We start from the raw sequence: 20697 nt of genomic DNA, 5'->3' as shown, positions 1-20697 counted from the left end.
GGCAGGCCCTTCATCAGTAACCAACTTCACATGTGAAATGAGTGAAACAAGATGGAAAAAAAAGAAGGGTGAGGACGTTGATATATTCGATTGCCCATATAGACGATTCATGCCGGCTTCTGTCTTTTCTACGTTTCTATATCAAAATGGTCTAGATCATCTCCTGGCCCGACCGCTTGCTTGCCCCCCCTCCATGGCACTCAAGCTAGGGAACCGCTGTGAGAACTCTTCAAGATAGTTATCCTTCTCTTGAGGGGTCATATCCAGCGCTGGTTGACCAGGAAGATCAACCGCGACGAGCTGCTCGGCCGTCGGTGACTGGATTGTCTTGGACGGCGACGAGGGTCGGTTGCGGTTAGGGAGGCTATTCAGGTGGACAGGTTTCTTGGGGGCGACGGGCTTTGCCGTTGTCTTCCCCGGTGGCAGCGCTGGCGGGGCGGACGAACCCGTGCTGTTGCCCCCTGCCAGGTAAGGCACTTGGCCTAGTGTTTTTGATGTGGCAATGGGTTTGCGTGGAATCTCAGGCAGAGGCTTCTCCGGCTTGCTCGCTGATGAGGCAGCATCTGAGTATTTTCCATATCCGTGCGCTGTCTTGGGTACATTGGGCGTCCGCTGCTCATCAAGGAGGCTCTGGACTCGGTTCTGGATGGTCATGGCACGTCCAGGCCCCCCGCCGGGTTTCGGCATGGTCGATGGACCGGCCTCCGAGCTACCACCGGCTGCTACTCGCTTCCGGTACTCTGCTTGAGCGGCCTCAACCCTTCGCTCCTCTTCCTCAAGCTTGCGACGCTCCATCTCGCGCCTCGCTTCCGGTGTCATGCTGTCCTCATCGTCCTGGAATTTTCCATCGTCGCTACGGCCATCTGTGGCTTCGGATCCAGCAATGGGTGCCAGGTCTCGCCGGTCGTGCTCCTTCAGAGGTGAGGGCGTTCTCCCAGTCGAAGGTTGATTGCCCTCAAACCTCTTGAAGGCATCGCTGAATTTGCCGCCAAGGATACTCTTGGAGCCCGGAAGGGAACCCACACTCGACCGCCTAGCCGCCTTGGAATCGGAGTCCTCCATACTTCTCAAGAAATCAAGATTGCTTGTCTCTGGCTGAGGCTCATCATCAGTGGGGATCAGGTTTGGCGATGGCACATTTGGAGACGGCACTTGTGATGAGCGACGAGGCGATAAACGGCTATGCGGACGTGACAGGGCCTCGCGCTCACGCAAATAGTCCATAGTGGTAGTCGACTCGAAATTGGTGCTCTGAGGTCGTGGGTGGCTGATCACCAGCGTGTTCCGAGGAGTGACATCCAGTAAATCCTCCCTCGAGCGGGCAATTTCCAAGCTTCCTCGGGTCGTCGAAGGTGTCCGAGTATGAGCAGGCTGAGGCTGGAGGGATGGTACACGAGCACTGACGTTGGAGCGCGTGTCTACCGACTGACTCTGCTCAACGATAGCACTGGATTGTCTTGGAAGACTCGATGATCGAGGCAAATCGGTCGCCTGAATCTGACTGAGTCGATAGGAGGCCGTCTTGATTGGTTGTTCTAAGGGCAGGTCGGATGTCGAGGTACCAATTGACACATATTTGGCAGTGGTATGAGCAGATATGGCTTGGAGATCGGGGTTGCTGCTGATGATCGACTGTGCTCTGCTGACTTCCTGCCTTGGCGAGCCTGAAGAAGTCTTAGATAGTGCTTCGATATTCTGGGAGACAACTCTGGCCGTGGCCGGTGTAGGAGCCGCAGATTGAGGTCGTGATCCCTCGCCGCCTGTAGGTGGACTTCGGCTAGCGGCAAAAACCTCGTCGGCGAGACGATGAGTAGCCTGGTCGTGTCCTTCGTTCTTTTGCGTGACCGGAGACGAGGTCGAGTCGAAATCGAACTTGGCCCCTTGGTCATGAAGTAACGAGAACTGGTCCAGGGAAGGGAACCGTGATGAGAACTCATCCGGGTCGCCTGTGCGAGGCGATTTCGAATCCAGGGCAGCAAATGGATCACCGCCGGTCGGTTTCGACGAGGGTCTCTGATGTTGCGACGCTTGACCTGGAGCCGGAGACGCCGTCGGGCGACCTCGTCTCATGGGTGTTACTTCAGGAATCATATTCTTCTCTTCCTTGGGCGGAGCAAACACCGCGCCCACTGCCGGTTGGGACTGAGGCTCAGCCTTGCTGTCCCTCGCCGGTTCTTTTCGCCCAGAATGGGAGTCTGGTCTGCTGTTTCCAGAGTAAATCTAATACCATGGATCAGCATCAGCTTCTACGCCGGGGTCTATTCAACTCACGTCGCGGATCGGAACGTCACGACCCTGCATTGCGCATGCCTCTTGGAGCACCTGGTATATGTTCGGTCGAGATTGCAGATTCTCCTTCAGCATGGAAGCTAAAACGGCGGTCGTTAGGAACAAATATGGGTAGAAGTTGCCGTAGACTCTTACCTATCAGCCTCTTCAGCCTATCCGAGAACGGCGGCGAGCTGGGGAATTTGAAGCTAGCATTGAGAATGGCGAGTTGGCCCTGATCCTCAAATGGTGTGGTGTAATAGCATAGCTTGTACAAAAAGACTCCTAGGGCCCAAATGTCCGACTTCTCGTTCAGCGGCTGCTTCCGGTACACGTCGACCATCTCCGGACTCCGGTACTGCAGAGTCGTATGCTTCTGCACATCCTCGTCCATCAGGCGGCACTCGACGACCGATGTGGGCGCAGCCCTCGGGGGCGCAGACGATCCAAAGTCGCACAGCTTGAAGCGCTTGCCGGAGCCTCGATTGGTGATGAGCACATTCTCGATCTTGAGGTCGCGGTGCAGCAGCGCGGGTTTGAGGTAATGCATGCAGGCAACACCCTCGGCAATGTCGCAGAAGATGTTGAGGATCTCAGGCTCGGTCAGGCGGTGCTGCAAGCGGGTGTTCATAAAGTCGATGAGGCCGCCGCCGCTGCAGTATTCCATGAGCAGGAAGACCTCGTAGCCGCCGCCCTTGAGCTCAGAGGCGTGCGAATCGATATAGGTGACAATCATGCGATGGCCCTTGAGGCGCTTCATGGTCTCGACCTCGGTGCGCATGCCCCGCAGGGCCTCCTTGTCGGGAACGGCGACTCTCTTGAGGACGGCCTGGTCAGTACCGTCGACGGGTTTCGCCAGCTTGACCAAGTAGACGTGAGCGAAGCCGCCCTCGGAGAGATACTTCTGGATCACGATGCGGTGGCTGCCGACCTGGATTTTGGTGCCGGGCTGGAAAGTGCCTGCGGGAGCTGCTGCTCCTGGCACAACCGTGGGCGGTGATCCATAGCCGGCGCCATGATGGGGGTGGGGAGCGGGAGCGTGCCTGGGAGGCGGCCGCGGGGCCATCTGCTGACCGTACGAAGCCATAGTTCACGGGGTCGAGTCCCCGATCGTGAGGTTCGGTGGTTGAACGAGCGGCGTGGTTTGTGGTTCGTGGTTCGTGGTCCGTAGTTCGTGGTCCGTAGTTCGTGGGGTGACGTAGGCGGTGGTGGTTGATTGGGGGGTTGCTTCAAACAGCGCAGTCAGAACATTGGAAAATTCGCAGAGAACCAAAGAGGCCGTCAATATCAGAACGAGGGCATCGCATTCAATCGCTTATCCGTGAAGGCAAAGAGTCATGGCTCAGAAACAGGGGTCGAGCGGGTGCCTGATGCCAACCTGGAGGCAACCTCGAACTGAGGCCAGTGGAGGCTTGTTGCCAGTTGTAGCCAGGCTCAGCCTCGCTGGTCATGGCCTAAATTTGGCCTCTGCTCCCCCTGGACCCGGTTTACGGATCCAGGTCTAGCACGTGCGGCGGCGGATTATCGGCTAAACCTTCATATTTCGACTTTGGGTCCCCTACCCGTCGGTCATCCACTCCTATATCACATCCACGTTCACTTTCATTTGAAGCTGATGTTCTCATTCTGCTACGTAACCCGCCAATGTTGCGTTCTTGCATGTGGCATCGAATGGAACCCACCCCCGATTTTGAATTCATACACACTTTTGAGCCCATGTACCATCCCGTGCACCCGTCACCATCCCAGTCCGCCTCATCCTCATTGCTTCTTGCGGTCCTCAGACGGCGTCCAATGCGGGTTGGGATGCTTTCCTGTTAACACGCATTAGCTCTATCCTAGAATCAGTTTTCGCCAGGGCTAGCTTCCTAGGGTAATCCTACCGTCAACAGTCGTCAGCCGCAAGGCCGCCGTATCGTGCCCCTTCACATCCACCGATAGCTTCTTCTTGGACACACCAAGATCCTCACCCGTCCACATGTCGTGCACGAGATACTCATGGTGGCCCTTGCCGTGCCTACCCTTAAGCCCGGGGATCTCGTCGAACCGGACCTCAAACGCCGTCTCCTTGTCGTCGGCATTGAGCAGGAACAGGTGGATGCCCTTGGTCGACGTGCCCACCCAGTGGCTGGGCGGGTGTGTCGTATTCTCCGTCGTGACGGGCACCTCGTCGATGCCAAAGGGCCGCACCGAGTCGCTGTAGCGCTCGTCCTGGTTGAAGTCGATGAGCTCCTTGTTGCTCAGGATGCGCAGCACCTCGTCACTGATGCCGTCGAGCGGCGTGCCGATGATGAGCGGGCTCTTGAGCGCCGCCCACAGGGCAAAGTGGCTGCGGTTCTCCTCGAGCGTCAGGTTGCCGTTGCCGACCTCGAGCATGTCCCAGTCGTTGTGGCCCCAGAAGGCGCCGTCGCGCCAGTGCCGCGCCGCCTGGTTGACGATGGGCATCAGGCCCCAACTATACTCGTACTTGCCCGCCCACTCTGGGTAGATGTCTCCCCACATGCGCCAGCTGTGGCCCATCTCGTGGCCCCAGCGCTCGACGTGCGCGTGGCCCCAGGCGCAGAGCGAGTACTGGATCGTGTGGTTCTGCTGAAGCAGGGCGTCGCGCATGGCGTTGTAGCGCACCGCCGTCTTGGACTCGCCGTAGTCGTATCCCGCCGGCGGCTCGGGGTTGTCGAGGAGAGCTGGGTCGTAGGTGTACTCATCCACCCACTCATCAGGCACGTTGCAATTGTCATATTTCAGATCTGGGTTCCCCTGGTCAGCTCAAAGCCGAAGGAACGGTAACGCCAGCAGCAGGCTTACAGTCGACGCCCCATTCGGCCCAAGTCCGGGCATCAATCTCCTCGAACCCCAGGGAGCCCTCGAACCCTCCGCAGGTAGCGGTGCCTATACGATCTGGTCAGAAGGCGTCCGCCTGTTCACAGTTTTGAATTATCCCATCCGTACCGGCGTCACTGTAGATGCCGAGCTTAAGACCCAGCTCATGGACCCTCTCGGCCACGTGGGAGATTCCATTGGGGAACTTCTCGGAGTCGACAATGATCTTGTGCGTGGAATTGTCGCGCCTCAACACCTTGTCGCTCCAGCAGTCATCAATGTTGACGTACTCGTACCCGAGGTCCTTCAGGCCCAGCGAGACGAGCAGCTCCCCGACCTCGACAAAGACCTCCTCGTTGATGTTGCATCCATACTCGTTCCACGAGTTCCAACCCATGGCAGGGAGGCGGCCAGTCCCGTCGGGACTTTCAATGGCCATGGCCGACGAGGCCATCAGGGGGGCGGCCAACGCTGCAGCACGCATCTTTGATCAGCAAATCTCAACACCCGCAAGAAGTGAGAAGCAACAGATAAACGTGGTAAGAGCGCAATTGAATTGGATATGTCAACGAGAGGTCGGGAAGAGGAGCTTATAAGGCCTACTCACCAAGTTCCGTCGATGCATAATACTCGGCGCTCGAGGGGGAACTCGCCCCGAGATCAGTTGACATTTCCGGTTCCACAAACAACACCCTGGAAACCTGCAAAGCTCACTTCTCCGGATCAATTGAGCAAGGATCTAGGATCAGCATAAAATGTAACCATATCTTGAGAAGGGTGGGAGAGAGCGGGGGATCGGATCCGGGCCGGAGGAGCGATTGGGCGAGACAGAGGTGGCAAGGAGACGGTCTGGAGACGACTTCAACCCCGCGAACTGTGAATAAAAACAAAGCCCTCTGTGACGTCCACAGATATCCCTGCCGCTGTTACGTTATGCAGGTCTGGGAGCATACAGCGGATGGGATTGCTCCGGAGCCATCTAGGAAGCTAACACGGAAAATTAAGATCGCGCGCAGGCCGTGCTTCTTAGACGCAGACAACCCCTCATTGTGTATGTACGGAGTATCCATACCTCGTATTATCAGCATATAATAAATTACTATACTACCAGTAAGTGGCCTTCGTAATTCAGCCGTCGGCCGGTACAAAGAGCCGAAAGACTGGTGGCGTAAGGATACCAGAGAAGACCCATTGGCAATTACACTGTTGATAAACACATCTGGATACCGACTAGTTAGTACGCGGTATACAAGGCAGACACTATTCGTACCGGTATATCAACAACGTCTTTGTTCTTTTTATAGACTTGTTAATGCCACCCTCAGACAACAACTTCCCCAAGCCTCTTGACCACCTCGTCATGAAACTTGATAAACAGCCTCCCCGCGACCTCGTCATCCGTCTCATCGTCTCCGTCCCCCAGCCCCAGCCCCTCACCTCCGGCCAGGCATCTCCTCGTCGCCTCCTCAAACCTCTCGCCCATGCATGCGCCGACGGCAGCGGTCCTCTCCTCCGCAAGAAGCCTGCTGCGTACTGCTCTCGCCACATCAGGCCTGCCCCGTGCGCGCCGTAGATCCAGCACGTCTTCCACGGTGCGCCAGTGCGCCAACTCGACAAGTATGACCCCAAGACTGTATATGTCAAAGCTTTTCTTCGAGCGCTCACGGTCCCGGCGGCGGTTGAGCTGCGTCCGCGGGTGGCGGTACAGATCGTGCTCAGCGTCGTCCGAGGGGACGTCTGTCATCTCGTCCGAGCCGCTCGGGCGGCTAAAGTCGAACCCAGAGAGGATGGGTTGGTGGTAGTCGACACGGCCATCCTTTGACCTCCAGAAGAGAACATTGCGGCTGCGAAGCCCTTTGTGGAGCCAGTTAACGGCGTGGAGATGGAGGAGACAGTTGCTAAGAGCCTGTGCAAGCTTAACCCGCTCCGTCACTCGTGGTTTTCGAGATTCAACATCACGTAAGAGGTCGTAGAGTGAGATCGGAGGCAGATTAGGGTCAAGATGGCTGTCGTTTGGACGCTCAAAGATGAGACCAAGACGCTTATCCAGGATGTCAACTTCTTCGTCAGGAACACCGGGGTCAACCTTATCAAAGAAGCCGAGGCAGTGCGGCGTGTGGAAGGAATCAGGTTTAGGACTATGGTTTAGCAGCGCAGCTAGTTTGCGGACCCTGTCGACAATGTCGGCCTTGGACAAGGAATCAGGTTGTTGCCCCTCGGTGTCGTAGTCCTTCCACTCAATCCAGACATTCTTCTTCCCTTCAGGTGTCTTCATAGATGCCTCACATCGCGTGGCTTCTGACGAATCCGCCTCCGGATCTAGATGGATCATGTACCTAGGCACCCAGAGGTTGCGCGGCTGGCTTGGGTTGGACAGGTCTAGAAATTTTGTCGCCGCATCATCTACTCGGAGTCGTGTGGTCGACTTGGGGTCTATAGTCTCGTTGAAGGCCTTGAACTTGGCCAGTTTGGACAGGTGCTCTAGCGCATCGGCGTTGGCCTCGCGCTCCAGCTTCGATATGCGTGAGGAAGACTGCGGGAGAACCCCTGCCGCAAGCTGCGACTGGAGAGCCAGCACAAGTTGGCTGAGGTCCGCTACCCGGTGGTGCAGCAGAAGGACGCCTCGGTTGGTGTCATGGACCGTATGTCTAATTTCCACCTGCAGCGAGTGATCAAGTATGTTGGTCATGCTGTCATTCAAGGTGGAAAACCTGTCGAGGAGTTTCTCAAAGGCCTCCTTGTCAAAGGACGTCCACCTGAATCGAGTCCATCCGTCATTTGACCGATTCTTGAGTCCCAACATGGCCTTTTTAATGAATTCTCTCTTCTTTTTGGTCATAGGGAAGTTGGCCTGCTTCGCATCCTTCTCGGGGGTTTCGAGCACACCCTCGTCATCACGCACGATTTCCAAGTTGCGATGTTTTTGTTGGTGCTTGGCGAACTCGTCAAAGAGACATTGGATCTGGACTAGCAAGTCAAGGACTGTCTGTCTATGCATGTGAAAGACATCCGAGTTCAGGACCTTGCTGGGGTCTTTGGCATCGAGGTCTAGAAGGCCCGATGTCTCGCTCCAGGCATAGAGTCTCTGCTGCTCCATGCGCAGGCGCAGGTTCAAGTACTTGCAGTCGTCCTCGTACCCCAGTGCTGTGACCAACAGTTGGATGCCTAAAAGGACGAGGTGTCAGAGTTTGATACAAATGCAACCACCCTTAGGGTGTTGACAGTTGTGAACTTACCTTGTATGCAACCAGTATAGACCTGCAGCCCAATGGAGGCAACGCCGATGGCAAGGCTTGCGGGGTCCATCTTTTAGGGACTAGGGGTAAGTACGGACAGTACTAGGTACTGCTAGTAGGAATGAGACCCAGTCCGGGTAGGGCTGAGATTGTGCATGGGAATCGGGACGATGGCTCGTATAGTCGTACTCGTAGAACGTTAGGAGTGAGGAGTCCACTCGGCTGAGCGAGGATTTGGGACAGTCCATCGACTCCATAGATCGAAGTGGTGGGGCATCCATGCATATACTACCTCCATGTACAAGGTTCTGTTGTGCTGTGCTCGATCTCCATCCGACCGTCCTCCATAGGTACCTAGCAGTACGTGCTACCACAGTACTCCAACTCGTACGACTATGGAGTAGGAACGGGCGGCCACGGGAGCGACCGTGGGTAGATGGATTGACATGTCTTGGAAATGTCAAACCGTCTGAGACTTTCATCGACGAGCGAGGGACAGCCCAGGCATAGTATGGGGCTGTGAAGGCTCGCTTGGGACCGCAATCAACAGCCTCGGACTCGGTAGGGAATTGAGAGGAGGCTACTCATATGGGCCAGGAGCCAGACAAGCAGTGAGGGAGAAAGGGCAACAGGGGAATGGCAGTATTACTACTCGTATTATGAGCACGAGTAATAGACCTTGGCCATCTTAACGGTGGATGAAGAGTCTCAGAGTGACGGTGGTGGAGAGCTGGGGACTGAGACAAGCAGGCTTCAGCGGGGCTTTTTCAGCCTCTTGCCTCCCGCCAGGCTGCTTCCATTCCAAGGTTCCATCCATGGATGCCTGGGGCGTTGCATCGTCACGCCTCAGGCCACCACAAGTCTAACGGCAGGCGCGTTGTAGGGGGCGAGATGGGTTACTTCGGTACGTACGAAGTACCTAGGTGCCTGTACTCGTACTCGTAGCTGTAGCCAACAGTCGCATTTCGGCATCGCGACATTTGATCTCATCTTAGCCCAGCGACAGTCTGAGCCTACAACTTGGCAATGCCTTGTCCCCTGGGATCAATCCATCGATTGCTGCAAACTCTACTCGTAGCATCCGACACTGTCGCTACGAGTACAACGCCCAGAACGGCATTGGACCCATCGCCCAGACGCATCGTCAAAGACATCGTTGGTGCGTCCCCCTACGGCCCACAGCACGAGCTACAGCGAGCTTCGAACCGGCGTTCCAGATATCTTGTCAAAGTCCCAGTAAGCACGCGCAGCATGCCTCGTGGTCAACGTCCAGTTTGGCTTCCAATTCTCCATCGGCTCGAGCCTCAAAGGGGGTGTCCTTCGTCTCCAATTGGTACATGGCACGAGTACCTCGATGCCCCCCATCATCCCGTGTCTCGTCATCGCCATGACCCTTATACTACTAGAGTCGTCACCTCTGATGGAATGTCAAGCTAGCGCCCGACAAGCTTCGGGACGTTCCCTGTGGAGCACGAATGGGGTTAATTAGCATCGCTGCGTCGCTATTTATCAGCATTGATGCCACTGGCCCGAACCTGCAACTCCCAAGCATTCATTCCTGTACATAGTAATAACCAGCGACAGGGCCAAGACCACCGTCGTCGTTCACCGTCCATCACTACTACACAGTAGTACTGCCCCATACGGATACTGATCGTCTCAAGCGCCGTCCGCAGCGGCTCCCGACCTATCCGCCATGCCACAGCGTCGCCCCCAGGCATCTCGGCATCCTCAGGAGTCCGCCTTTGAACCCGCCTTCCAGCCCGCCTTCCAGCCCGCCTTTCCTGCGCCAGAACCACCCCAGGCCCATTCCATACTATTCCCAGATGGGAACCCCCCAACACTGTCACCATCACCTGGGCTGAGTAACCCGACCCAGCGCCCCCAAACCTATCGCTTTGACACTGCCAACGACCCAGCTACAATCGCCCCCTCCTCGCACGCGCATCACCCCATCACCATGAGCAGGGGCAGCCAACCAAGCAAGTCGCCAGAGCGCAATTCACCAGTCGCGGCTCCCGCCGCCGCCAGCCAAACGCGACCCAGGGAGTCCATCTCGACAGCCTGTCTCGCATGCGTACGTACAACCAACTGGTCCAATGGCCGCAATGGCCCAATGAATCTACGCCCATGCTGACCACCGTCCTGTTGCCCGCCATATAGCGCAACAAGCATCTCAAGTGCGACGGATCTCATCCGTGCTCACGCTGTGTTGGCTCCGGCTCTGACTGCGCATACGTCGCATCGCGGCGCGGCTACAAGGGACCGCGGCGAGGCACCGCTCAAAACCCCAACAAGCGCCAGGCCGTATCACCCCCCGAGCAGGATCCCGGCGATGCCTACACCAGCACTCTGACTCAACCAGCCGCCTCCATTTGTCCCTTCAAGGGTTCCAGCACCGTTTCCACCTCCCCCTGCTCATCTACGGTTCAAACTCCGCTGTCATACCAGTCTCAGACCCGGCGACCATACTGCGAGACGTCCGCCACCGACGTCTCAACTCAAGACCTCAACTCTCCTACTCGGTCCACCGCCGTTCAGGGCCCACTGCCCTCCCTCGCCGAGAGATGCCTTGATTCATTCTACCAGAACTTCCACGCGTCGCACCCATTCGTCCTACCCAAGGATTTCCTGCTTCGCTTTGCCCGCGAGGGTACCATTGAGCCCCTCCTCTCGGCCATGCGATGGGTTGGGTCGGTGTATATCGACGTGCCTTCTTCCAGAGAAAGCCTGTTCGACGAGGCGTACCAGAGGGTGAGAGACGCTAGCAAGACTCCTAGCACTCGTGATGCGTTCCTTGTCCAGGCCATGATGATCCTCATTGTCGGAATGGATGGAGCAACAATGAATGAAAAGGCACGAGGTCTGCTTCGGGATGTCGAGAAGCTTGCCATTGAGATTGCTCTCAACACCCGCCCATTCGCCATCTTCCACGGCAGAGGGATGCCTGTACTTGAGGAGAGCTGGCGTAGAACGTGGTGGGATCTCTTTGTCATTGACGGCATGATTGCCGGTGTCCACCGGCAGACCAACTTCGACCTTTTTGATATCGCGTCAGACGTTGCCCTCCCCTGCGAGGAGGCCCAGTTCCTCTCTGGAGTAAGAACCGCCCCCTCCCCCTGCTCTCTCTCTCTCGGAGACTCTTTTTCATCCCCAGGATATCTCAGCTGACCTGCCCGTCGCGCAGTCTATACCGCCACCTCGGTATCTAGAGGAACTAGAAGATCAAGAATTCACACTTGAAGACGGCGAGTTCTCCTCGTTCGCATACCGCATTCTCTGCGCCCGCAACCTCGGCAAATTGATGCGCACGCCGCCCATCGACAGCCCGGAAGACGAGAACCTCGCCCGCATCGAGGCCCTCCTCACCAACTGGCGGCTGCACCTTCCAGCCTCCAAGCGCGACGTCCTCGACCGCGAGGGCCGCGTCGACGAGATGATGTTCCAGGCCCACATGATGCTCCACGCCACCTCCATCCTCCTCCATCAGCCTCACTCCCAGCTCGACACCTCCCCCGCCAACGCCATCACCTCGTGCGCGCCGCACCAGGCCGTCCTCGTCACGGGCCAGCCCTTCAATGCCCACACCCGCCACGCCATCTCCTCCGCCAACGCCATCTCCCACCTCGTCACCCTCCCCTCCGCCACCCTCACCTCCCACACCCACTTCTTCACCTGCGTCCTCACCCTCTCCTCCATCGTCCACCTATCCAAGTGGGCCCTCAACTTCGTCCAGTACGACGACGACGACCTCCGCCAGCTCCTGCGTCTCAATGTCGGCGCCTTGTCGGAGCTCGCCTGCATATGGCCCGCCGCCGAGTGCGCAAGGGGCCAGGTACGGAAAGTGGCCGGCGAGATCTACCATGCCAAGAAGCAGGTCCAGGCTGCCCCGCAGTTTTGGTTTGGTCTCACCAGGGATCGGGTCATGAGCACCATAGCCGCTGATGATGCCATCATCGAGGAGATTGAGAGGCCGCAGATTGAGCAGAGGGTTAGTTGAGGCGCAGTTTATCCCTTGAGTTAATGCAAGCATCTTTGACCAAACTATTCATAATAATGCACACCCAGGGCGTAAATTTACTTGCCATTCATCAGGAGTTCACACAATCTTGAAGGTTGTCTGTAAATGCGGGCTGGTTTGCATCATCTACAGCTACTCTGCCATCATCACCATCATCAAAGGATGGCAAGTGGAGCGAAAGGATACCTGAAAACCATACTCGTAATCATACTCGTGCCTCGGGCTAGGCTATGAATACTCTTCAAGAAACTTATCTGACCGCGCTCGCCCATCTACGGTCCCTACCGGTGTGTCCACCAAGAAATCCTCCGAAGTCGCTCCAGCCTGGCATGTTGAATTGGACCGTCGAGCCAGCACCCCATTACACTCGCCTCCACCGCCCAAGGCCCTTGGGCCACCAGGGTCCCAGGGTCTAGAGCCTCGTTGTCTCCCATTTCCGCACAGGTATCTTCTGTTCAAACAGAATGTCAATCTCAGCCGGGGTTCGGTCTTTTGTCTCGGGCAGCCGGAAGAACGCCCAGACCAAGCAAGCCGCGCTGGTCCCAGCCCACAACAATGCTGCCCTGCATCCAAGACCCCAGCCTTCGGGCTTGTCCTGCAACATGTAAGGGACCAGGAACAGATTGATAATCGCCGCAACAATATAGGCTGACCGAGCGATCGAGTTCGTGGTGGTCTTGAGACGGGTTGCTGGAACCTCGGATACGATAGCATAACCGATCGGGCCCATGGTGGTATTGTACGCGACGGCGAAGACCATGATAAAGCTTGCAATGAGCCAACCCAGGTAGTTGGCAGTGGCACAGTTGATGAAGAAACCCCCGATGCCTATGGCAAGGAGACAGACAATCTCAAAGGTGAGACCAACCATCCAGGAGATCCGTCTGCTAAACTTTCGCAAGATGGCCATAGAGGCAAAAGTACCCACAATGCACATCAAGTACATCATAGTGGCCACAATGAGAGAAAGTTTTTGGTTTGTTCCAGATTTCTGCAGCAGTTTGGCTGCATAACAGATTAGCGGGGACCCAACCAGCTGCTGGGTGAGGAACACCATGATGGCAACCTCGGTTCTCCGGATATTTTGTTTGTTAAAGCAGGCCATGATACCCATGTCGGAAGATTGTGATTTCTCGTGTTGATCTAGGAGCCGCATACAATCTAGATTGCCCTGAGCGTCGTAACGGGGATCTTTGTTGAGACGTCTCAAAGTCGCGACAGCTTTGGCATCCCTGCCATGGCGCATTAGATGTTGAGGGCTTTCGGGTGCCATCCAAATAATCAACAAGAAAGGTACAACCCAGATGTACTGTACCAGCATGGGTCCCCTGAAAGCCCAAATGTCTCGTCTGAAGACGTCGGGGGTGATCTCGCTGTTCTTGAACCCGAGGTCTGAGGCTACACTCAGCGCAGCGCAGCTAACCATCTGCCCAAGGATCCAGAAAGCGTTGATCAGGGTTGTCGCAGGACCTTTGAGCTTGTGGGGAGTGATGTCGGAAACATAGGGCAAGACCAAGCCTTGAAAGAGACCCCATGGTATGCCCAAGAGGGTCTCTCCCATCATGAAAATCCCATTTTTCAGTCTCTTCTGATGACCGCCATAGTAAATAAAGCTCGAGCCAAACGGGATCATGAGGAAGCAGGCAACCATGGTGAGGCCTATGAGAGCAGATATGCGGTATCCTAGCCTGCGAGTAAGTGGCGGTACGATGAAGAGGCCAATGAGCTGGCCCAGAGCAGTGCCGACGGTGATTGCGGTTTGCCAGTATGTCCCGACCACTCTGTCCATTCTTCCATCTCCATCGACGTCGTTGAAAGGCGTTAAGACATCATCACCGCATGTATTGTCGGCGCGCTTCTGCCGTAATCCGACGCCATAGAACCTGCTGAAGGGCTGGTAGGAGAAGAAGGATGGGACCACCAATGTCTCATAGCCTTCCATCATGACGGTAGCGGCCATGAAGACTGCCTACATCATGGCCGGCCAGTAGTGCACAATGGTATATCTGAAAGACATGTTCTTCTCGTGCTCAGTGGCCTGTCTGGCGGCCTCGTTGCCTTGGAAGAAGCTGAAGATGGAACTATGGTGGGACTGGCCGGTGAGTTTCACATCCAGCATCTCGAGTTTGGCCCTTTCCGCCTCAAAGTCATTAACATCTGGCGGGGCATAGTCATCGCTGGCTGCCTCGGGCGGCTGAGGCTCTGGATCTACCCTGATGGCGGGGGTTGTGTAAGCCATGATGGCAGCGCGTGTAGTAACGATGAAAAGTGGGAAACAGAGTGTAGATCCTCAGTGTCAACACGTTGAGGATGCGCTTTGAATGGCCCCCAAAGGGCGGGAACAGGGAAACAGAGAGAGATGGAAGATACTTGGCTATCCAGGCTTGGTGGTAGAGTGATACGGCAAACAAAACAGCGATTGAGATTCGCGGATCCAACTTGGATGACAACAGACGAAGTTCACTGATGCGTGACTTCCATCTTGACTATTACGTAGCAGTCACCGAGCCTCGGCCCTTGATGGGCAAAAATCTCTAAAAGGCTCCTTCTTCGTAAAGGTCTCCATGATGCCAGGGGAGGAGCAGGTTTCGAGTACTTGCCTCCTTTCTCTGATAGTAGTAGCAACCTTAGTCTTATGTAAGGTAGTGATTAGTTTCCACTTGCCTAGGTACATTAGGTGGCGTGATGCCATAAAATCTCCTCGAAATGCTCCTTCTTTATTACTTTTCTGTCTCTTCATGGAATTTGAGTTCCATTGCAATGAATTCATTGACTCTTAGCTGAGTAAATAGGTAGGTGTGAGGGTTCCCACGATCCGGCCGTACGTCAAACAATCGACGGTCGACCATAAGCCGGTGACTGGGAAAGGCCAGTTCCAGTACGATCCAAAAGTCTTAAAGTTTCAGTTTCTTACCATGTTCTCTCCGAAGGAACCTACTTAGTACCTACCAGGTAGTAACGCTTGCAAAAGTTGCATTTTTGTCCCTAGGTACTCATGCCATTGTGAGGGGTCAGCACCCTCAACACCCGCCAGACTCCAAGTCCAGTTTTTCGACGCCGTTTTAGAACCGCTACCCAGGATAGGAGAGGATAAGAAATATATCAAGGCTGCGTCCCTTTTCTCAGCCAGGCGCTCAAGCTGTCTGCATAGTCTGCATCCATCCCCCACTCCTCTACCGCCTCCTTAATGCCCCTCTCCATCCGGTCGACGTACTCCGTCCTTGGCAGATCCCCCTTCGTCCTTTGAGCGTCGACATACGCCAGCGCCGTCACCGTCTCGGGGCTCTCCAGAGGCTTCCCGCGGTCGTCATTGACCCGCAGCATGCTCATGTGCTCCTTGCCGTACGCCCATGGCACACCCTCGTGCCTGTCCAGCTTGTCCTCGTCCGCAGGCGGGAGCAGGTACAGGAGACCGTAAACGCCGCCGTCTGTGCTTGTCGTTGGGGCAGGTTCCGCGCGATTATTGTCTGCCATCTTGACAATGTTGGCATACCCGCGCGAGTTGATGATCCAGCCCCAGCCTTGTAGGTATCCCAGCCCGATGGGCACCGACTCAGGACAGCGGCTCAGCATCTGTGCGGTGGAGAGGTTCGATCCAAAGGCAAAGTATATAATCTCACGGCGATTCTCGTCCATGACAGTCATCATACTGTCCTGCGACTGCTGGCTGTCGCCCTGGGAGCTCATGGCGGCCGGGGGTACAGGGTAGCGTCGATCTCTTCAACGGCGGGAATTGATGACCCGATTAGTCGATCCGGCACAGGACTCTAGGGGTGAGTCGTGCAAGAGAGTATGAAAACTGCTGTGTGTTGAGTCTGCCTGACTAGTGAGTCAACTCAGCAGGAGGGTATGGAATTCAGGGGCCAGTGGAAGGTGGACACTGCTGCCTTAAAAGCCTTTGGGCTGGTATGGGAGTCATCTTGGCCTCAGGCTTCGTCTTGGATAGTTTGCGAACAGCTTACACCGTAAAATGCAAGGCATCATGGCGGAGCATACGCCCGTGGACTAGTTGCATGCCAGAAATGGATAAAAGAATCGCCCCAAGCGCACTAGAATGGCCTGTTTGATCGAGTCAACGTGGCCAGCGGTAAGCGTGAGGGGTAAGTCGCATGATCTCTAGCAATCAATCATCACTCGTCTAGTCTTGGCTGTAGATAAGGTATTATAATACATTCTTCTCGTCGTCTTTGTCGTCGTTGTCTTAAAAAGATTCCCTGATTACTCTCTGATTTCTTCCTTGACTTGACTCCGCCTTCTGGAAAAGCAAGGCAAAAAAGAAAGTACGCCTATTTCATTCCCACCCTGCATCTCAAAAAGAGCCGTCCCTCGGTTTGTCGTAAGAAAGACTCATCGCTTCAAGCTCAACTCGGAAGCAATTGCTTGTCTCTAACTTCATTGCTCCAAGTTCAACTTGGAAGCAACTGCTGGGCTGCGATGTGCCCAACATCCCAACCACTTCCTCCCATCGTTCTAGGTAATGGGCGTCAGGAATGAGCTGATCATCAGCTCATCGGCGCTTGGGCGTCGGTTGTGGTCGATCTCAAACGTCTGGGCGAGGAACTCCTTGGCTTCCTCGCTCGCGTGCTCAGGAATGGTGGGGGCAGCCCGCCCTCCACCAATCTTGAAGATGGCCTGCAGCTGGCTGCAGTCGGGGAACGGGTGCGAACCTGTCATCATCTCGACGACAAGGCAGCCTAGAGACCAGATGTCTGCCTTCCGGGTGTATGAGGTCTGCTTGACAACCTCAGGCGCCATCCAGAAGACTGAACCTTGCAGTGAGGGCCTGTGCTTGCTGTTGTTGGCACCGTTGAGAATGTTGGACGCCTCAAGTTTCTTGGAAATGCCGAAATCGGAAATTTTGATTGTCCCCTTGTTGTCGACCAGAATGTTGGCACCCTTGATGTCGCGATGGATAATGTCGCGGTTGTGCAGGTACGAAAGACCCGTCAGGATCTGGCGCACGAAACTCCGCACAAGTGGCTCCGGTAGCGCTCCGTATGAGTTAAGCATGGTCTGGACGGACCCGCCAGGGACGTACTCAAGGAAAATATTGAGATAGTCTGCTGAGGAGCTGCATCCCAGGTACTGGACAATGTTGGGGTGTCGAAGATCCCGGAGCAGACCAATCTCACGCTTGAGGGCATCAATCATACCCTTCTTGCGGTTGTCGCTCTGGGTGTTGGCCCCTGGGGCCGGGGTCTCAACCTGCTTCACAGCAAGGAGCTCTCCGGTCACAGCATGTAATGCGAGGTACACGCAGCCAAAGGATCCCTGGCCGATGAGCGCGCCCTTCATCCACTTGTTGTCGTCCCACGATTCTCCCGAGAGGAAGCTCTGCAGCTCCTCATCAGCATCGTCGCCGTCGTTTGTCAGCGCTTGCTTCAGCTCGTGGAACGAGCCCGAGTTGGTGGATCCATCCTCGAAGAAGCTGCTCCGGACCGTCAAACTATCAGCATCCGTCCCACTGATCGGGGCATTGTCAGAGCTGCTTTCTGTGAACGACACATAGGATTTGCGGTTCGGTTCTACAGGCGACTCCTCCTGGAGGGTGTCGAGCATGGAAGACGAAATTGAGTCCCGGTTGAACATTTGGGGGAGACGGCCCTGAGAGTCTCTGGCGCGCACCTTGGCCATTTGGGCGCCCCCCTGCAGCCACGCGTCTGCGATGGTCGGGATTGGAGGTGCGTCCTGAACGCTGGATGCAAAGCTGAGGTTGCTGGCCACGCTGAGACGGCTGTTGACCTTGCTGAGACGGGTCGATCTTCTCATGGACAGCCGGGCGGTCCGATCGATATCTTCCCGAGCGTGATCTGGGAAGTAAGACGTGAGATCGGATGCAATGAGCTCACTGGGAGGCCTGAGACCTCCAAACTGACGAAGGGCAACATTGCGGCGCTGAGGTCGTGAGAGCGATTCGCCTGATGGGGGACGCTCAAGATCCCTTGCCGCATTGGAAACGTTCCGCTCTCGGTCCTGGTAGGAAACGGGGGACAGGGGCTGCTGGAGCTGGTCGTTCCACTTCTCCCCTAGCACCTTTTGCACCTTGATCTGGCTTCGCTTGTCCACAGACTCGAGTGCTCTGACATGTTTCTGCTGCTCCTCTTCCATGGCGATGGCGGCTGCCCGCTGAAGCTCCGAGTCACCAGGCTCACCGGCAGGCACGCGCCTAAGAATCAGACGGTTGCGCTCCGGCCGTCTCTGGTCCTTGATGATCCGCCAGAGCTCCGTGTCGCCGAGGCGCCTGCATTGGGTAGGATCGGGATCAACGCCAGTCAGAACCCAGAAGCAGTAGTTGCGCTCATGGTCCTCGCGAAGAGCGAACTTCCTCAATGTCACACGCATGACCTCTTCACAGGTGTTGCACTCGGCAATCTTGACCACCTTGGTCACGCCTCCGGTCGAGATAACACGAATAACGTCCTGGTTCTGCGGTAGCGCAGCCATCAGCGAGCCGTCCAAGCTAGAGTTGTTCCTGGTGTGGGTTGGTACCAAACGGGCGGTCTGGGCGTCGGACGAGCCCTGATGCCTGGATGGCGGGTTGACACCGGAATTAATGTGGTATGCGGAGCCTTGGGGGTACCGTTGTTGCCGTAATATCCGAGCCTCGGACTCCTGGACTGGCGACGACGGGCGAGAGTTGGTCTTTGAGAGACTGTACGCAGCGGAGAGATCGAGCTGCCTTGAATATCGTTTGTTGTTCAACGAGTTCGCGGACCAGGGGTTAGCGGTGCGAGGAGAGCTGCCAGGGGCTGTGACCTGGATATCGAGAACACCGAAAGAGTCCTGTGCACACACCACAATCAGCTGCCATGCAACGAACTGGGGATGGTTGGTAGTATTCTTACCCTATTACGCTTCTTCTGATTCGCGTATGCTTTGGTGCGAAGCTTCTTGATACCTAGAAATAGTCGTACGCGATCGCCAACCTTGTCGATACCCATCTCTTTTAGGACCTCCTTATCCATCTCCAGCAAGTTCTCGCCGTTGATATGGTTCTTCCGGAAATGCTTCTCATACTCGCCGCACTTGACGCTCCTCAGGTATTCGCACACCCTGTCCTCGTCCCAGTTCTTAACGGAATCGGGGCTGTCGGAGTCAGAGAACTCCGACTCGGTCGGGCTGGCAAAGTTCGGTCCACCGCTCGGGGGCGCGGGTGCTCGTCTTGATGGCGGAGGAGCCGCTTGAGGTGCGTTTGGGGCCATGGCGGAGTTGCTGCCCATGACTGGCGCAAAGGGGGTCTTGGAAGCCAACATTGCCATAGCTTTCATCGGTCTCTGAGGGTCGGGTGATTAATTTTTGGGGCCGGTAAGAATAAAAGAAGGGCTCGATGAATGGTATTGGAGTCTGTCGTAAATATTCGTGTCGTCACCGGGCGTGTCTGGTCGTCGCTCGCGTCGTCCAGCCTGCTGGACTTGAGCAGAGGCAGAAGGAGGTCAACGTGGGCGAGGAAGGCACCACAGCACTCGGGTCGAGGCTGGCTGCGACGCGACGGCTAATCCGTAGGACGGCAGGGCCAACGGCGACAGCAGCAGCAGTGGCTGTGGATGAGGATATTATTATTGCTCTCAGAGCAAGAGGATGGGGAGGAGGGGGAGAGGGTCGGTGGAGGAGGCGGAACAAGGGAATCTTGAAACACAGAGGCTGAGTGTTTGGGCGCGACTGGACGGGAGCCAGTGGGCCTGGGCTTGACTGAAGAGTAATGGGCCGGGCGCTAGAGGACCCCCTGGGAGGAGCCTGCTGGGCCAGTGCGCTATAGTGGCTCGCTCTAGGCTCTGACTGGCGTGCCTCAGGCTCACCCTCAGGCTGCTGAGGGTGGGACCCCTGTAATTTCCTCAGAGATGAAACCTGAAGCTGGAACTTGCCACGCGAAAGCTGCAGCCAGCCCCTCGTTGTGTACTATGTAATCTTCACCCACAGGAGTCAATCGGCGGCGACGCCACGGAGAAAAGCCCCGAAATTGGGCGTCGAGGTTTGAGGGGCTGAGAGTGATCGATGGGTCATGGCCTGTTTTGCTGCCACGGCGAGGGTCGTCAGCATTTATCTCCCGGGTTTCCATGTCGCCGGTCACGTCTAAGTACCGCCGCGACTTGGCCGTTGAGACGAGAGAAGCTCGCAAACCAGTTCCTAATAGGCATTCTTGTGTCGACTACGCGCAAAAGGGGAATTCCGCCGGAGCTGTCCACGCGGGTGTGACAGTACCGAGGCTAGGGCCAAAGTAGCAGGCAGCGTGGGAGACACCGCCAACAACGTCCACTGCAGTGTGCACCACTGCAACTAAAATGATAGCCATATATTAAAGCCCCGGCATCTGTCTTCACCGCAGGCTCAAGTTTTTCAACAGCCAGTTTTCGG

At 56.1% G+C, this 20697-nt stretch overlaps 7 protein-coding genes across 7 annotated transcripts; 1 reads left to right on the top strand and 6 right to left on the bottom strand.

The window, feature by feature from the left end:
- Nucleotides 1-156: 156 nt before the first annotated feature.
- AKL1 (uncharacterized protein) lies at nt 157-3355 on the bottom strand (the record flags this gene model as incomplete). The annotated part of the gene is made up of 3 exons (XM_083197523.1): nt 157-2220; nt 2272-2369; nt 2425-3355. 3 exons carry the CDS (start codon nt 3353-3355, stop codon nt 157-159), a joined length of 3093 nt encoding a protein of 1030 aa, XP_083046991.1.
- Nucleotides 3356-4029: 674 nt separating this feature from the next.
- Nucleotides 4030-5572, bottom strand: ACO1O0_008156 (glycoside hydrolase family 27 protein; the record flags this gene model as incomplete). Its single annotated transcript, XM_083197522.1, has 4 exons — nt 4030-4082; nt 4152-5015; nt 5074-5157; nt 5218-5572. The coding sequence occupies 4 exons, from the start codon at nt 5570-5572 to the stop codon at nt 4030-4032; spliced, it is 1356 nt and encodes a 451-aa protein (XP_083046990.1).
- An 837-nt stretch (nt 5573-6409) lies between these two features.
- Nucleotides 6410-8394, bottom strand: ACO1O0_008155 (HeLo domain-containing protein; the record flags this gene model as incomplete). Its single annotated transcript, XM_083197521.1, has 2 exons — nt 6410-8253; nt 8325-8394. 2 exons carry the CDS (start codon nt 8392-8394, stop codon nt 6410-6412), a joined length of 1914 nt encoding a protein of 637 aa, XP_083046989.1.
- A 1890-nt stretch (nt 8395-10284) lies between these two features.
- Nucleotides 10285-12324, top strand: ACO1O0_008154 (Zn(II)2Cys6 transcription factor; the record flags this gene model as incomplete). Its single annotated transcript, XM_083197520.1, has 3 exons — nt 10285-10401; nt 10488-11423; nt 11482-12324. 3 exons carry the CDS (start codon nt 10285-10287, stop codon nt 12322-12324), a joined length of 1896 nt encoding a protein of 631 aa, XP_083046988.1.
- Nucleotides 12325-12757: 433 nt separating this feature from the next.
- On the bottom strand, nt 12758-14584 carry ACO1O0_008153 (uncharacterized protein; the record flags this gene model as incomplete). The annotated part of the gene is made up of 2 exons (XM_083197519.1): nt 12758-14314; nt 14342-14584. 2 exons carry the CDS (start codon nt 14582-14584, stop codon nt 12758-12760), a joined length of 1800 nt encoding a protein of 599 aa, XP_083046987.1.
- An 863-nt stretch (nt 14585-15447) lies between these two features.
- Nucleotides 15448-16032, bottom strand: ACO1O0_008152 (gamma-glutamylcyclotransferase family protein; the record flags this gene model as incomplete). The annotated part of the gene is made up of 1 exon (XM_083197518.1): nt 15448-16032. The coding sequence occupies one exon, from the start codon at nt 16030-16032 to the stop codon at nt 15448-15450; it is 585 nt and encodes a 194-aa protein (XP_083046986.1).
- Nucleotides 16033-16815: 783 nt separating this feature from the next.
- On the bottom strand, nt 16816-19598 carry STE11 (kinase-like domain-containing protein; the record flags this gene model as incomplete). Its single annotated transcript, XM_083197517.1, has 2 exons — nt 16816-19164; nt 19191-19598. 2 exons carry the CDS (start codon nt 19596-19598, stop codon nt 16816-16818), a joined length of 2757 nt encoding a protein of 918 aa, XP_083046985.1.
- Nucleotides 19599-20697: the final 1099 nt, after the last annotated feature.

This window comes from Amphichorda felina, assembly GCF_050947745.1.
Source record: "Amphichorda felina strain 45539 chromosome Unknown scaffold_8, whole genome shotgun sequence".
Classification (NCBI taxonomy): domain Eukaryota; kingdom Fungi; phylum Ascomycota; class Sordariomycetes; order Hypocreales; family Bionectriaceae; genus Amphichorda; species Amphichorda felina.
The sequence above is the reverse complement of the archived record's forward strand: the minus strand, read 5'-3'. Positions and strand labels throughout refer to the sequence as shown.